This window comes from Cololabis saira, chromosome 5, assembly GCF_033807715.1.
Source record: "Cololabis saira isolate AMF1-May2022 chromosome 5, fColSai1.1, whole genome shotgun sequence".
NCBI lineage: Eukaryota > Metazoa > Chordata > Actinopteri > Beloniformes > Belonidae > Cololabis > Cololabis saira.
In genome coordinates, this window is record NC_084591.1 from 10681127 (window position 1) to 10699721 (window position 18595).

At 43.2% G+C, this 18595-nt stretch overlaps 1 protein-coding gene across 1 annotated transcript in view; it reads left to right on the top strand.

The window, feature by feature from the left end:
• tmtc3 (transmembrane O-mannosyltransferase targeting cadherins 3) overlaps window positions 1-18595 on the top strand; it is a 94173-nt gene that overhangs the window by 20352 nt on the left and 55226 nt on the right. Inside the window, exons 4-6 of the mRNA XM_061720912.1 lie at window positions 3620-3719; window positions 7442-7557; window positions 12616-12788. Of these exons, the coding sequence (XP_061576896.1) occupies window positions 3620-3719; window positions 7442-7557; window positions 12616-12788 (389 nt within the window). The remainder of the gene's footprint in view (window positions 1-3619; window positions 3720-7441; window positions 7558-12615; window positions 12789-18595) is intronic.

Genomic DNA, 18595 nt, shown 5'->3' on the forward strand with positions numbered 1-18595 from the left:
ATATTACGGCTGGGACTTTATCGCGTTAATTACGATTAATTCATTACAGAAAAATAACGCGTTAAAAAAAAAACGCATTTAATCGCAATTTACTTTTCCACTCCAAACAGTGCGGAATGTTTGTCATTGCACGACTTCCCGATATAAGTTACCAGTAATACTGATGCACAGTACTCAACACGAGAAACAACAATGGAAACCGAAACCAATGGGAAGTCGTTGCTGGGTTCGGTGGGTGGAAATTTTAGTTTTAAAAAACTACCTACTAGTGTTATGGCCTATGTTGCAAAGATCTTTTGCTCAGGACAATGGCAGAATAGGAGGGGCTGTCATCAGTTGATGCATCATTTTTTTCTGTTGTTTTTCAAAACCATTAATGGTAGAAAGGGCACTTTATGTTTAACTGTTGGTCTGTTTATTTTATGCCAAGGATATTTTAACTATTTTGAAATGTTCCGTTCTCACTTTTCTGGAATGTACTTGAAAGTGCTGTTTTTTAATTTTACTAAACAAGACATAGAAATTTTACAAAAAGTCCTGAAAAAGCTTGAATATAGCTAACTTGAATGTAAGTTTGTGCCTTGTGGACAATGCAATCATATTCCTATTATTCATATTGCACTTTATGTTAACACTCGGTTATCAAAATAAACACAATTTTGTTGTTTAAGCTCATTTATGTGTCAATTCAACGATTCAGTCATATACCAAAATCCATTTAAAATGAAAAATGTTGCTTCTCGTGTCAAATATTGACATGCGATTAATTACAAAGCCTCCAATTAATTGGATAAATTTTTTTTTAATCGAGTCCCACCACTAAAAAATATATATATATATATATATATATATATATATATATATATATATATATATATATATATATATATATATATAAGCCGTCTATAAACAGTATGTAGTTTCTTTCTGGACGCAGAGGCCCAGTTACTTGTGGGGCCAGGGCTCGAACCGCTTACCTTCTTGGTAGATGACGTAGGCCCCCCACTGATGCACATCCACCCTTATAAACTAGATGGATGTGTTTCCCAGAAGGTGTATGAAGCTCTGCATTTTCCTCTGCTCACCACAAACATACATCGAGGTGTTAAAAGTTGCAGCCCACTCGTAATGCACATGTGGATTTCTCAAGAGCCACTTCAGATTGAATCATCTCCTTTCCTGAGGTCCTTTTGTGGAGCCAGATGTGCGACGCTCCGCGGGGTTTCCAGTGTGTCAGCATCTAACAATGTCGGCCTCCGCTCGAGCCGGAGAATGTTTTTCCTTCCACACGAGGGCAGTCATCATTTACATAAATGACAGATGATGTTGTCAGAGAGGCTCCGGCGCTGAGATGTCAGCGGCACTCTGCATCCGTTTGGATGATTTACCTGCAGGGATGTGTTTTCACAGCTGGATCCACGGGGCCGTTGTGAGTGGGTTCCTTCCCGTCAGGAAGGGATCGCTCAAGAATTGTCATGGATCCATTATTAATGGATGTTTTGACAGTATATGAGGAAAAATCCCTCATACGTGAAATGGATGATTTGATTCTTACGCTGCATTTCCTCTCCGCCTCAAATGAACAATCGATGCATTATCTCAGCTTTAAGGAACATAATAAAGTCTTTATCCCTGTCAGATCTTTCATCACTTGAATATAACTCATGTGGCAGACGACGCTGTTTTCATTTTCAACATGTAAATACATCTTCACGGATTCCTGAAGAGTCGAGAGGGTGTGAAGCGGCGAAGTGCTGCCAATCAAATCCCCTTCATCGCTGACAGTCAGTCTGGGAAATCCACTTCTCTGTAATATACAATACCAGTGGACGTTTAAGCAGGTTAAAGGTTAAACTCGACAATACTCAGAGTATCAAAATTTGTAAGTTGCTTTACTAATCCAGTTTCTTCAGGTTTTATCAGGGAAGCTTGGTCCAAAGATTTAAACTCTGAAATATCAGCAGAACTTTGGGAGGAAGCACTGTCTCAGATACAGTCAGTGCGTTTACATGGGGAGTTTAATTCCTCTTTAATTGAAAATGGCCCTTCCGAATTAAACTTAATTCTGAAGTAAGTGGCTGGCTGCGTCCGAAATCGCATACTTCCACCCTGATGAGTATGCAAAATGAGTATGCAAGATTTTTTAGTATGTCTGAAACATTAGAACGTACTCAATAGTATGTACTATCCATACTCATTCCGGAGAAATGTATTAGTGTGGATTGATGGACACTAGCTAAGCAGAAACTTCCCACAATGCAATGCAGCAGTGTTTGGTTGCTAAGTGATACGTATATGTCATAAGTATAATATTAAGTATAATAATATTATTATATAATATTAATATTATAATATTCGTATATAATAATATTATATAATGTCATCTGGTTTCGGCCAGGATAAACGCGAAAGACCAGTGCTGCTACTGCTGCTGTGAAATGTCACTTCCTCCCAACGGCAGGAAGTGCCGTGTGGCTCTGAGTAGTACGTCCGAATTAATGCATACTACTGATATTTACTCCAAAGTGTGCCGAACTTAAGTATACTTTTTAGTATGGCATATTGGACCCACTGACTGGTTTATTCTGATTTTAAATCCAAATAAAATAAGTCTGCGGTCATGTATACACTCATTCCTCTTTAAATTAATTCTGGTCTTTCTGCGCTGCTCGTTCCCTCGCCCGTCTGTCTCCATGACGCTTATATTCCACACTGGGCTTGTTTTCCAAACAAAGTTTCAAGATGGCAGCACGCAGTAAACGGGGGTCAAGAGCAGAGACAATTTTAATAAATAGCTTGGAGGACCTGGAAATAATTAAAAGAACATATGGCAGGAAACATAAAAATTGTGAGCTTTTCAAAGTTGTAGTGGCTAAGCTTGTTTTTCTTCTGGTAGACGTAACTTCCGGTCCGCCCCCCTATCCAATCAGAACCTTCCCAACCCCCAGACCTTAAGAGGAATTGGATAAAGCCGATCAAACGTGTTTTCCATGTAAACCTCAATTCGGAATTAGTATTTCCATGTAAACTCGAAGGAAAATAGTTTAATTCTGAATTAAAAAACCTCATGTAACCGTGGCCAATGCCTGCATTCAGGGCTTATCCATAACTTTGTGCGGCTTTCAAAAATCATAAGTATTTAATTTAAGAGTACGCTTAAATAACAAATAAAATGAAATAAAATGATAAAGAGGTAAAATAATAAAAAGCACAGGTTGTTAAAAAATAAAGGCAGTAGAATAAGTGATAAAAGGAAACCTAACAGCTACGGCTCATTTGAACAAGCCAGAAGTCGTTGCGTCACCCGCGGGCGTCTCCGTGCGTCCAGCCAAGTGTGAGGCCACGTATTGGACAGGACCGGTTCTAAGTGGTTCATGCAGCGGAGCGATGATGTCAATCACAGCCGCAAATCTACAACAGAGCGGCTGAGAGAGAAACTAAGTTAAGTGTTGCCGCGATCCAGACCTCAACCCGATTGAAATGTTATGGCGGGACCTTTTTTTAAAGAGACCTGAACAGAAACAAATGTCTTTAATCCCCAATAAAGCAAAGCAAAGCAGGGCCAGATATGGGGGGGGGGGGGGGTCCCTGCACCGACTGACGCCATGTCTCTCCGCAGGTCACCGGCGTTGTTGGTCGAGCTGAGCTCCTGTCTTCAATCTTCCTCCTGGCTGCTTTCCTGTCCTACACTAAATCGACGAGCGCCGACCACTCCATCGGTAAGTCAGACCCCCCCACCCCCCCATACATATGATGCTCTGGTTTCACTTTTAATGATGGTATGTTCTCCAAAATATGTGCTGGTATATCCCTTTAACTTTTCTCTACAAAGGACTTTAATGGAATGAGTCATCTGTGTGTGTGAGCGAGTGTGAGAGAGAAATGTTGGTGTGTTTTGTTTTCAATTTGGTTTCATTACAGTTTTATTTAAACTTATTTTCATGACTGTCATCACCTGCTTGTTTGTTTATTGGTTTAAAATATATACAGAGGCAGTCCACATTAACATTTCTGTAAATATGCCAGTTGAGCCAAGTTGGCTAATTTTCAACCGTCGTCCCTGCGGCGGGTAACATGAGCACCACAGTTAAAAGGGCATTAAAAACAGTACTAAACCCATTTATACAATATATTGCATACAGTAAATTCTAACACATACAATAAAATAAAAATACATAACATTCTCAGAGCAGATGGTAACATACTTGACTCTCTCTCAACTATCATTTTAAATTTCTTTTAAAAGAAGGATATGTGTCATGCTCATAGGCCTCTGCTCATTTACCCCTTTTCCACCAAACCGGTTCCAGGGCTGGTTCTGGGCCAGTTCTGGTTCTGGTTCACAACTCGTTCAACTAGGAACCAGCTGAGAACCGGTTTGTTTTTCCACAGCTCGGGTGCTAAGGGGAGCCAGGTTATTATGTCACTCCAAACGTCAGTTACGTTGCCGCGTTGGTGTGAAAGTTGAAGCAACAACAAGGTATTTGCTCAAATAGGACTTGGTCCACGTAGCTCCTCCGTGGACACATCTCTAAAAGACAGGTTGTCTCCTCCTCAGACCCATGATGCTTTGCTGCATCCAGATTAATTAGGGCCCGATCACTGACAGTGCAAAGGCCCTATTGTATCTGTAGGAATTTCTTTGTTTTCCAAGTTTTTTTCTCTCGTTATTTTTATTTTTCCGACGAAATGACGGCCTTTTTGTCCCCCATAAACGTGCCCCAAAAGTCACTAAATTTTGCACGCAAGCCAGGCCTGGCGAAAAATTTGATCTTTTTTTTTTTTTTGAAATTTGATATTTAATGGTTTGTATTAATGGGCGTGGCCTCATGGCTCAACAGCGCCCCCTATAAAACTTTGTGCCTCAAGCCCCACAATACGTTTTGACGTACATGTACGAAAATCGGTACACACCTGTATCATGGCGCAACTTAAAGAAAAGTCTGTTGGCGCCATGGCCGAAACCAAACAGGAAGTCGGCCATTTTGAATTAATCGTGTAATTTTGCCGCAATTTATGCCATTTCTTCGGCCGTTAATACGGCCCAAGCCGTAATGTGCACCCAGGTGTGTTATACATCAAAATGTGCGTCTGGATCCTGCGATGATGCGCATTACTTTTCTCAGTCAAAAGCATTGCGACGATAGACACCAAAAAGCGCCCCCACTTCATCTGAATGTTCCATATTTGATAGTCCCTATTTTTTGAATGGTTTGACATAGAGTCATGGGTGGTGTCATCGGACTTCATCATGAGGAGGTTTGGCCTCATCCATCCATCCATCCATCCATCCATCCATCCATCCATCCATCCATCCATCCATCCATCCATCCATCCATCCATCCATCCATCCATCCCCTCTAATAAGCTGGTATGAATCCCGTTGGCAGCAGAACTCATTAAAAACCAGTCAGTATTTGGAAAACGCTGGTCGCCCTTCGCAGAGAGCCTTCACCAAACACCAATCGCTGTTTACAATGATCTTTATAAGCGCAAAATGGAAATAATAAGACCCTGGTTTGGAGGAAAAACCAGAAAAACACTGTGAGCCGCGTCCTTCGTGCACAGAGATCCTCTGCAGACATTCAGATTAAAGCGGCTCTGTAAAGCCTGAATTAATGTTCTGCGTTAAACCAACGCAGAGCCTACGCCGTTGCCGTGACGCCGTCGTGAACCCTTCCGATTTCTCCGTCACTCCATTTCGGTGCAATACCCCCCCAGAGTGCTAGTTGATAATTTTGTTTAGCTTCCGGCTTTTCTGGTCACAGTGAATCAAAGAGATAAGGACAACTATTGTGCAAAAAACCCAACCACCTAAAAAAAGAAAAATCACACACACACAAAGCGAAGAGCGCTGAAAGTTCACTACTGCTTCATGATCCGGAACCGGAAATGCGTTGCTACCAAGCAAACCAATCACAGCCCTTTAGGTCCGCGTTGGGTCTGTGTCGCCTCGACGGGTAGTTACATTTTTTGGGAGGTGCACATCAGGCTACGGCCTAGGCTACGGAGAGCCTCCCGCGTAGTCGCCTACCCTACGGCGTAGGTTTAACGCAGAACCATAATTTAGGCTTAAGGCCTCTGTGTCTAACCGGACCAGTAGAACCAGCCTGGTTCAAATGATTTAAAAGATCAGTTTAGAATAATCACCATCACAAGTCTCCAGGACAGAAGGGGAACCGTCTCCAAGGACAAAACAAGTCCATATGCTTTGTTTCACATCTTTGCGAGTTACCGTGACTTGAATGACGGGCTACGCTGGTGCGTTGCGACTTAACGTAATAGTGGGACAGTGGAAGACCTTCCGCTAGTTCAAGTCCCAAATGGTGCCCCCTTTTATGTGAATCCAGAAAGGGGTGAATAGGTTACCCCATGAATATGGAAAAACTCATTTCAGGGCCTACATGTAATGAAGGTAGTTTAAAAGTCCCAACAAGTAATGGAGGAAGTATGCTTGGTTCCTTGATCCATCCCTCTGCTCACTTGACTCTGTATTATAGTTTCCTATTTCCATATATGAATAATAATAATAATAATAATGATTGGATTTATATAGCGCCCTTCTAGGCACCCAGAGCGCTTTACAGAAATCATTATTCATTCATACACATTCTCTCTGGTGGTGGTAAGCTACATTTGTAGCCACAGCTGCCCTGGGGCAGACTGACGGAAGCGTGGCTGCCATATTGCGCCGAACGACCCCTCCAACCACCACCGACATTCACACATTCAAACACATTCACACGAGGCAAGGTGGGTAAGGTGTCTTGCCCAAGGACACTACAAACTACTGCAATATTGTATATCCAACTTTTCTCAACAAATTACTGATAATCCAAAAAAGATTCTTAAGAACAATCTCTGTCCGGTAGACACCAACCATCTGCGCCTCTTTTTATGAAATATTCACCATTATCCATTCATAAACTTCATGTTTTTCACTCATGCTTGTTTGTGCATAAGTTTATCAATACAAAACAAGATCCTCCTGTCACTTTCCACCAGTTTTTCTACTTTTTCATCTGATTTTAATTCATATCCAACTAGACACAGTGGCAATCTTCATTTACCCTTCTGTCGAACATCTGGTCATCAATTTAATATTACATTTCGATCCAAAACTCTGGAATGACTTGAATGTGTCGCTGAAGTCAACATTATTGTACATTATTTATAACTTATTCTGTCCTAACCTTCAATGTCTTTATCTTTAATTTAATCCAGACCTTGTATCCATACTCTTTTACGTTTTATATTTATAATTTTTTTTATTTGTTGTACATTATCTTTGTTACTTCATCACAGTTGTTGATGGGAGTGGAAAAATTTGTGCTAAATAAATAAATGAAACAAACTGTCCATATGAGATTGTACACGATTGTCTTAAGTGTTTGTTTTCTTTCTCTCTCTCTCTTTCCCTCTTTTTTTCTATTTTTTCTAGTTTGGGCTCCCATTGCACTGACCGTAGTATTGGTTGCCGCGGCAACGCTGTGTAAAGAGCAGGGCATCACCGTGGTGGGCATCTGCTGCGTCCACGAGGTGTTTGTTGCACAAGGGGTACGTCTCTGAAAGTTTTCCTCGTCACTACATCCACTCTTCTCTTACATTTCTGTCTGTAGATGCTCTTTCTTCGATCACAACGGCCCCTCGAGGTGCAGCTTCTCCAGGAAGTTAGATCAAAATGGCAACGAAAAATCGATTTCAGAGCACAAGCAAGAAACAAAACCCATCCATCTATCCATTCTCCACTGCTTATCCGTTCCCGGGTCGCGGGGGGCAGCAGTCTCAGCAGAGTTCCTTCACCCCAGACACTTCTTCCAGCTCCTCCGAGGGGAGTCCGAGGCGTTCCCAGGCCAGCCGAGAGACATAGTCTCTCCAGCGTGTCCTGGGTCTTCCCCGGGGTCTCCTCCCGGTGGGACATGCCTGGAACACCTCCCTAGGGAGGAGGGACATGCCTGGAACACCTCCCTAGGGAGGCGTCCAGGAGGATCCGGTACAGATGTCCAAGCCACCTCAGCTGACTCCTCTCAATGTGGAGGAGCAGCGGCTCGACTCCGAGCTCCTCCCGGGTGACCGAACTCCTCACCCTATCTCTAAGGGAGCGTCCAGCCACCCTGCGGAGGAAACTCATCTCGGCCGCTTGTATCTGCGATCGTGTCCTTTCGGTTACTCCCCAAAGTTCATGACCATAGGTGAGGGTAGGGGCGTAGATTGACCGGTAAATCGAGAGCTTCGCCTTTCGACTTTCTTCACCACGACGGTCCGGTACATCGACCGCATAACTGCGGACGCTGCACCGATCCGTCTGTCAATCTCCCGCTCCATCCTTCCCTCACTCATGAACAAGATCCCGAGATACTTGAACTCCTCCACCTGAGGCAGGACTTCTCCACCCACCCGGAGAAGGCACGCCACCCTGCCACCCGGTGGAGAACCATGGCCTCCACCTCCTGTTTTGGAGGTGCTGATTCTCATCCCTGCCGCGTCGCACTCGGCCTCAAACCGCCCCAGCACATGCTGAAGGTCCCGGTCCGATGAAGCCAATAGGACAATATCATCTGCAAAAAGCAGAGATGAAATCCTGTGGTTCCCAAACCGGATCCCCTCCGGCCCCTGGCTGCTCCTAGAAATCCTGTCCATAAAAATTATGAACAGGACCGGTGACAAAGGGCAGCCCTGCCGGAGTCCAACATGCACCGGGAACAAGTATGACTTACTGCCGTCAATGCGAACCAAAACCCAAAAGCAAAACAAAAACCAAAAAGACACAAAACCCGCAGAAGGTTGACTGTGAAAGACGTAAACACAAGGTAACAAGAGTTTGTTACGAAGATGGTGGTATTTTAACGCTCATTTCCAGACAAGGAGTCATGAAAGGACAGGAGTTTAACCAGCTCCGACCCTGGGGTAAAACATACTGACAGGCCGATTACGCTTTTTGCTTGAGTGATGGCATCGGAAGAAGGAAACACAAATAGGTATTTAATTTTAAAATGTTTAAAGCAATAAAAATCAACGTGTCCTTTCTCCTCTTCAATAAACGAAGGTCCATCCTTCACAATTGAGCGAAGCGCGTTCCAGCATGGATGAGCATGCGTTTCTCGTCAAGCTAAATACAGCGTATACGTGCAGAATGCTTTATTTATTTCAAGTTGCGATAATGATGCATGTAAATTCTCAGCTTTTGCATTTAACAAGCATTTCAACCACGTAAAAAGTAAAATGGTTCACTTAATGGTCGTAAAGCATGTTTTATTGGAGCCCGCCCATCCTTTTGTGTGAGGATAGTCGGAGAGAAAAGATGAGAAATATGACGTAACAACAACCTGCCTGGTCTGAATGCAGCAGAGGAATAGCAGTAAAATAAAGATAAGATAAGATATTCCTTTATTAGTCCCACAGCAGGGACATTCGCAGTGTACAGCAGCAAAGGGGATAGTGCAAAACAAGAGGCATCAATAGAAATATAATACAATAATAATATCAGAGTATGACACACTATAAACAGTACTGGTATATACAATAATAATAAAAAATACTGGTATATAAAATAAGATAACAGACGGATATTTACATAATTGTACGTTGCAGTGAATGATATTGCACATTATTTTCCAGTATGTACATTTATTGTCAGGTTGTTATGTAAGTGGTCTACTGTGAGCAGTGCTGGTTGTGTAGTCTCACAGCTGCAGGGAGGAAGAACCTTCTGTAGCTCCTTCACACACGTAGGGTGAAGGAGCCTGTCGCTGAAGGAGCTCTCCAGCGCTCTGAAGGTGTCCTTCATGGGGTGGGAGTCCTTCTCCATCATGGATGACAGCTTAGCCATCATCCTGCTCTCTCCCACCACCTGCAATGTGTCCAGAGAGCAACCCACGACAGAGCCGGCCCTTTCAATGATTGTGTCCATCCTCCTTCTGTCTGCAGCTGTGATGTTGCTGCCCCAGCAGACCACTCTGTAAAAAATGGCTGATGCCACCACAGTGTCATAAAATGTTTTCAGGAGTGTTTCCTGCACACCAAAAGCCCTCAGCCTCCTGAGCAGATAGAGTCTGCCTTGGCCTTTTTTGTGGAGTGCAGAGGAATTAGTAGTCTAGTCCAGTTTATTGTTGAGGTGAACACCCAGGTACTTATAAGATGTCACCATCTCAATGTCCATTCCCTGGATGTTCACCGGTGTCGGGGGGGATTTATTACACCTGCAGAAATCCACCACCAGTTCTTTAGTTTTCCCCGCGTTGATCTGGAGGTGGTTCTGCAGGCACCAGTCCACAAAGTCCTGGGACAGTTCTCTGTACTCGCTATCGTCTTCATCTGTGATGAGGCCGACGATAGCAGAGTCGTCAGAGAACTTTTGTAGGTGACAGGTTGGTGAGTTGTAGGAGAAGTCAGCAGTGTAGAGGGTGAAGAGGAACGGCGCCAGGACCGTTCCCTGCGGGGCCCCCATACTGCAGACGGCCATGTCTGATGTGTGGTCTCGTGTCCTCACATACTGTGGACGGTTGGTGAGGTAGTCCAGAATCCAGGGTGTGAGATGACTGTCCACCCCTGCATTCTCCAGCTTGTCTCCCAGAAGTGCCGGCTGGATGGTGTTGAACGCACTGGAGTAATCAAAGAACATGATCCTCACAGTGCTCCCAGGTTTCTCCAGGTGAGACAGGGCACGATGTAGCATGAAGATGTCGGCATCATCCACCCCAATGCCAGGTTGATATGTGATACAAGACTGTTTGCTCATCAGGGTTTGTTCTGAGAACTAGGGATGTGCATTCGATAAAATTTCTTTCATCGACGATCAATTATCGATTAATCATTATGTTTTTCATATTACAAAATACACTGTGTTGTTCCTCAATAAAAAATTTATTTTAAGAACAGTCCAACTCTTTGGGCAAATAAAAAATCCCAAAACACAAATCACATTAAACAGTCCTGAGCCAGGTATGTTCTGTACCAGTGGAAATGACTGTGAATGGGAGGGTTAATGAGCCGATTTCAAGATAGAAAATGTTTGACTTAAAAAAAAAAACATGCAAGAATGTGAGGAGAACTGGTATCTGATGCATCTGTTTGTTATATCTACCTGACCTTTCATCGTCGGGTTTGTTCTGAGAACACACCCGGATAGCTTTGGAAAGGTCAATCTGGTTAACCATCTTAATTATCCTCGACTTTGATCCAAAGACACTTTGATTTCTAGTGGGTGGTACCAAGAAATGCAGAAGAACCCGCCTCTTTCCACCGTAAGATAAGCATACAACTAAAATGAAAAAAAATTAAAGCATAACTAGATTGGTGTCAACCAAACATCCAGACTGTCTGCAGTTTGTGCAGTAAAAGCTTGTTTATCTAACTGTGCATTCACACCGAAAGCGTCAAAAATCACCTGTGGTCAAGTAGAAAAATTTGGTTCAGGTATAAACATTTAGTTCAGATATAAACATTTAGTTCAGGTGAAAACTTTTAGTTCAGGTAAAAATGTTTAGTTCAGGTAGAAACATTTAGTTCAGATAAAAACGCCAGTCAGATCAGCAAAAATGTCAGTTTGCTAGATGAAATATATTAATTCCTGATAAAATAAGTTTGTATGCACAGCTGTGCTCATGTGTGCATGTGAATGAGTGTAAGTTTGTACATGAAAGTACAATCTGGGAATCCCGGTCTGTGATTGGACGCTGCCTCGGCGTCCCCGCTGCTCATTTGCATAAAGTTGAGATTTTTCAACTTCAAATTGACGATCTGGACGCCTCCATTGCCTCCGATGCCTCTTCACAGCAAGCTTTAATAGATTTTATTGATTGATTTTTTTATTTATTTTGTACGTGTAAAAGACAACAATTAAAGAGAAGATAAGAAAACAAAACAAAAAAAAAAAAAGAATTTCATACTTTAACACTTAATATCTTAATTACATGTGCAAAAAGTGCAAAAAGGAGTAGGAGGAAATGTAAACTTATTTAATACTACCCCCATTCACTAATCATTTATTAACCTGTATTTATAATAACTATACTATAATTACCTATATATATATATACATACACACAGATTAGTATTTCTATATATTTGTACACACATGCCCATATAACGAGCTTCCTCCCCACATCAAAATGGCCCCCACCCTCGAAATTTTTAAATCTCGTCTTAAAACGTATTTTTATTCTTTGGCTTTTAATCCAGCATGAGAGTTGTGTGGTCTCTGTCCTGTCTTTTATGTTTCTGTATCACTGGTTGTTGTCTGTCTGGTGTGTTTTTATTTCGTGCTTTTATGTGCTCTTATCTATTTTACTCTGTTTTTAGTTTTTACTATTTTATTATGTCTTGCTTTACTCATTGTGCAGCACTTTGGTAACCTTGTTGTTATTAAAATGTGCTATATAAATAAAGTGGATTGGATTGGATATAAATAATAGAGTAAGGTGTTATTGGCAGTTCTGCAGCCTGTCTGCCCTTTGTTTACGATTGGTTCGGTATGTTCTGTACTGGTGGAAATGACTGTGAATGGGAGGGTCATCGAGCCGATTTCACAATGAAATGTTTTAATTGTGAGGAGAGCTGGCATCTGACGCATCTACCTGACCTTTTCATCATCCCGTGTTTCTCTCCTGATCGTAGTTCACTCTACCCACGCTGCTGGACACCCTGCGGAAAGTCCTGCAGGGCAAAGACGGCTTCCCCTACGCCGTCCTGCAGACGCTCCTGAAGCTCATCGTCCTGGTCATCAGCACCCTGCTGCTGGTCATCGTCAGGGTGCAGGTCATCCAGTCCCAGCTCCCCGTCTTCACCAGGTAAGCAGTTTGAAGCTGTTCGAAGGACCTGGATCTGCTTCCTCAGAGCAAAGTTTTGTGAGGCTCCCAACAGAAAAGTAGAAGTGTGTCAGTCTTGTTAAAGTAATACGCTGCATCTCCGCGGCTGATGCGAGTTCGGACCACAAAGGAAAGTGCTTTTGCAGACACTAAGAGCCAGTTGAATGAGTGGAAATCATGCCGAAAGCAAATGGATTGCAGGATTATGTAAGCACATCATTCTTGGGTGGTCCATTATTTATATCACATTGTATAATGGTTTACGTAATATTCTTTTTATTCATTTAATTCATGCAGCGAGACTTCTAATGGATTCTGACTTTAGCGGTTAATGGGGCCTGGCTAAATAAAACTCCGGCCTGATAACGAGATTAAGTGCACATTCATTTGGACGAGCATTGGCAAGGGTCAGCGATCACACCAGGAGCCTCGGTCGCGGCGGTGCGATCATAACCCCGTTAAAACCCCGTCTTCAGCCGTGCCAACACCCAAAACGTTCCAAAACATGAAACAGCTGCCTCACTAGTCAGAATCAATTAGCAGAGCAGAAACATTTCCAGCCCTACGAGCTTTTAGCATCAAAACAGCCCGGCGTCCCGGAAAAAACGCCTGCTATTGTTATCTGCAGCATCCCGCGGCGGCTAACCGTGGAGTCGGCGTGTTATTAATTACTACCGGGGCGATATCACATGCCACTCCAGTACATACGTATGTGTAACCGGCTCCAGATCTACCAGACTATCAACTGAAAATGCGTTTGTGATACGGCAAATAACGTACAGAAACTACAGACCGAAATAATACAAATACATCGTCAAATCATCACAAACCAAACAGTTTCTTAATGATTCCTCTTTGTGTGAGTATGAACCAAAGTGTTTTAAACATGTTTTCACGTACCTGTGGATCAGTAAAGAGAGAAACGATGAATTATCGTCTTTACAAAGCCTGCGCCATTTTATTTCTGACGCTCCGTTGGGCTTGCAGAAAATATCTCTCAGTATGAAGCGCAAGAGCGCCATCTACTGACCTGGAAGGGTAAATTCCCGCTGTATGTAAGTCTGTTTAGTTAGTTCAGCTCTCAATAAGGTAACTTAAAAATAAAAATGTGGGGGTGACTGTTTTATGTTAAAACACATTAAATCACAACAGTTTAGTCTGTTTTATCTTAAAACATTTTTATTCAAAGCACACTTTCTTAGTGCCTTACATATGCAAACCCCGAGGCTTCGTTCCTGATGGCGTGATGGAGCCACGACCCGCATGGCTCGCTGGGAAAACAACACGTCAGACTCCATCACGTCGGCAGCGGCGCTCCAGATAGTTCAGCTCTGCAGAAAGCGCAGCTCCTAGAACTCGCTGGGGTGTGATCTTTATTGAAGACGAGCATTCGGCTTGCTCGTCTTGTTTGTACTCCGGCGGCGGACTGACCCAGGGCTTCAGTTGGGCTGGGGGCCTCCTGATTCCTGACGATGGATAATCTAATAGTCTCTGCCTGGAGCCTGTGATGGGATGCATTTGTAAGACTTCTCCTGTACTCTTAACAACGAGAAATGACTTGGGAAAAGATGTTAATGAAAAAAGAAAAGTGACAGAAAAGGGGACACAGATTTCATTTTTCTTATGTTTAGGATGAATTCCTTTTATACCAAGGTCTGTGTGAATACTCAATTCTGAGTGGCTGGCAGGTGTCCATTAAAAGTGTTAATGGGCACCTAGAAAACAAGTTAGGTCAAATTGCCTGATATCTTTAATATCATTGCGCTGGATCAACTGCCAGGTGGTAACCACGGCAACAGAGATTCAGAGAGGAAAAGCCGCCTACCGCAGGACGGCGACATGAGTGATTTTGTAATTTATTTTAACTTATTTGGTGGATTTAACAATTTTGATGACTGGGATGCAGAAGAAGAGAGAGAAGAAAATAGCGGAGCGGAGCTGAGCGGACTAGAATATCTCCCGTTGCTAAGTCGTATCTCAGGTCCGTCCTAGTTACTGGAGAAGTCAACACTCTGTCCATTGCATAAGGACCTTATGGGACGGTAGTGATTGTTCCAGGTATTAGTCAAACCCTCAGGTGTTACCAAGGAAACTGAGTTATGGCTTGTGAAAAAACTTTGTAACTTACCAGGTTACAACGGCTGCAGACGAGAGATTAAATAGTCCGGTCAGCGGCTTGTTATAAAACTAATGATTTCAACTGAAAACACGTTAAAGCATGAATAACTGATTTAATATATGTTTTTTGGTAAGTGACCTTGGTATAAGCGGGATAATGCCCTTGGAGGTGTCCATTAACATAATTATATGGACGACGCAGAGGCAAACCGGTTCACGCCCCCACATCGTCCATATATTTATGTTAATGGACACCTCGTCAGGCATAATCCCTTACATATCTGGGCCTCTTGTACTTCTTTGACAGGGAACATGCACTTATTTCTGGTGTTCACTTTCCTCTTCCTCTACCAAGAACCAATGCACTAAAGAGGCCTACAATGTATAGAGCAGTAACATATTGGAATAAGCCTCCACCACATTTAACCATGATAGACAATAAAGTTAGATTCAAAAATAAATTAAGAAAAGCAGTAGCCTACTTGGCAAGGAAGTCAGTTTTAGTTTGTTGGTTTATTCGGAAATTCTTGGTTTATTCTGAAATTCTGAGTGTGTAAAATGGAATATATTTTGTTGTTTGGTTCTGGCTGGTTTCAACGATTTTAAGTGTTGAATTCCATCACATCTCAGATCATTTTTGTTTAGATTTAGTTATATTTTAATTGTAAGGATTGTATTTTATTGTTTTACGTGTGCAATGTTGGACCCCAGGAAGAATAGTCTTCAGTGCAGTGAGGACTAATGGGGATCCGTAATAAATAAATAAATAAATAAATGTTCACCAGTGTCCGAGAGGCTATATAATCTAATGTTGCATATACAGTCATAGTTGTGATGAATTACAATAAAAACAATTAAAAAAAAACTAGCTTTGTAGCCCTGTTATTTAGGTTTAAATTTAGTTTTGTACACCTTTCAAAAGCGTTTGTTCAGCGTGTTTTAGTCAGGGCTTTAGCTTGATATAAGATGAATAATAAAAACACTGAAAAATCAAGTAAAAAATAGCTTTGCAGCCATGTTTTTTAGGTTTAAATTTAGTTTTGTACCACGGAGAGAGCTCTGCTGAAACAAATGGCTTTTTAAATCATTATCTGTCCATCATTTGGGAACTGGACTGTTTTTATAATAAAGACTTAAATGAACAACCTTTCAAAAGTGATTGTTCAGCGGGTTTTAGTCGGGGGTTTAGCTTGATATGAGATGAGTATTGAACACTGAAAAAGTTTAGTCTTTTCTGTAAGTGGAGAGGCCTTGACCTCGATGTGTAATAATATTTGGACATTTAGAGTATTTCCACGTTGAATTTATCAGGTGTTTTGAGTCAGATTGGTAATAAAACGCCCAGACGTGGTTCTGGGGTTAACTGAGAGTTAAGAGGGGCAGCAGAAGTTCGGTGGGACGACGACGGCCCCCCGACCGTCTCTCAGCGGGATGCGGCTGCAGCGAGAGTCTGACGGGAAAAACACCTCCCGAAAAGTGGATCTCCCACAGAGTCCTTTCTGTCCCGTGAATCCATCATTATTATATCTCCAACGCAGTCCGATAAAGTTTCCGACGCCAAGAAGAACCTCTCGTGGTTGAGGGAGAAATTCAGTATGTAATTTCTATATGAACTCTGCGGCCCCTGAGAACACTGTACTCTATGTCCAGATGGTAATAAGTACACAGGCTAAAGTATTTATTGAGTTTACCCTATTTTAAAACCGTCTGCACAATGTTAGAGCTAATGAAATTTGAGCGTGAAGATAAAATTCCAGACTATTAGCGTGTATGGCATAATCCTCTCGCGCTAATCCTGAAGCCGACTCCAGATTGTCTGCAAGAATTGGATCTTCAAGCCATAACAATAGCTCATATATACATTATCAGCTCCCCAGATGTGTCTACTGTCCACAGAGAACTCGTGCAGCACAAGTTTGGACGGATTAGCAGCACATAGAGGCTTGAGATGCTTAACTGGATCCACAGTTTAGATTATGGGTACCCTAAAGAGTACAAATAAAGTGATAAGTGCCGTATTACACAATATACCATTTCAGTATTCAACGATGGTGTCTGCACTCTGGGGGGTTTGCAGAAATGTTCTTAATCATAGACGTTTTGTTGTGTATTAGATCACCTAATGACCTTTTCTTCAATGTTCCAAGAGAAGGAAACCCGCTGTGATTTATTTAAGTTTTTCTCCCTCGCCAGTTAAAGGTGCTTCACATAAAAGCGCCGCTGAGATTCTTATCAGCCGGACATTGTTGTGAGGATTATGGATGTTATGGGGACGTTTGGGAGTGAACCGGGATGAAAACGTGTGCTTCATCAGATTAGAGGAGGAAATGTAAAACAGGGAGGCACATATATATGTATATATATATATATATATATATATATATATATACCGTATTTTCGCGACCATAAGGCGCAACTTTTTTTTTTTTTTTTTTTTTTTTAATGTGCCGGGCGCCTTAAGAAACGGTGCGCCGTGTCTATTACCTGAATTACGGTAATGTAAGGCCGGCCATGAGAACGGTAAAGGGAGAAGGGGGCGGGTGAAGCTGAATGAGACCATCCACTGAGCTGTTTAATGCGAAACAGAAGATGAAAACTTTTAAGGATTTGCTTGATGTGTAAAGTGAAATAAAATACAATCAAACTAAGTTTTGCTCCCGCTCTATTTAAATAAGCACACTTGTTCTGCAGCGCGCGTGTGTTTTGCATGTCGGAACCGGTGACTTTCCCCGGTTAAAGCAGCGGCTGGAGCAGCGCGGTGATGGGCGCTGCTGCAACCCGACTTCCTGGTTCCCCAAGCGGTCCAATCGACCTGGTTCCCGGCCGCTTTGCGAGCAGAGATTTCTGGGGTCTGTCTCAGGTCTGATCAGCTCCACCCTCCGAAATTTGCAGCCAAATCTGTCGGTTACAAACCCGGTACCGGACCCCGACATGCGCGGGTGTGTATTCGCGGCGACACACACAGATTCTCATTTATGTAGCGCTTGACTGGCGCAGCTGATGGACAGAAACCTATGGTGATTTTTAAAAGAAAAACTTTGCATAAGACGTTTCCAGCCGGAGTCATTATAAGGACGAATGGAAAGGGGGGGCTGGATGAAGGGATGATGATGATCAGGTGGCTGAGACAGGTCTGGAAATTCGGACTGGAGCTCCTGTCGGATACAAACCCCGGTACCGGCTCCCCGACAGCGCGTGTGTGAGCGGGTCCAGCGCGGGGGAGCAGACGGGGAGCGGACCCGGGACCAGCGCGGAGCGGGACCCGGGACGCGGGACGCGGGACCCGGGACGCGGGACCCGGGACCCGGGACGCGGGACCCGGGACCGCCGCGGTCGGGATCCGCAGCACAACGGGGTATGAAACGTTTATTTTCTTACCTTTATTTATTCAGGGGTCTGTCCCAGGTCGGAACAACTTCACCCTGCGAGATTTTCAGGCAAATCTGTCGGTTTGATCTCTGGTAGCCTAACCAAGATGCAGAGGATGCGCTCAGGAGCCGCCAGGCTCCCGCCGCGGGTTTGCCGGGCCAGGGCGAACCATCCCCGGGGCAGATCCGGCCGAAATGCCGCTGGTCTTTCCCCGGGAGCCCCTGCTCCCATACAGGTGGGTGGCTTCGGTCCCAGCCGGTCCGAACAGGTCACATTCCCGGTTAAAGCCGCTGTGACGCGCG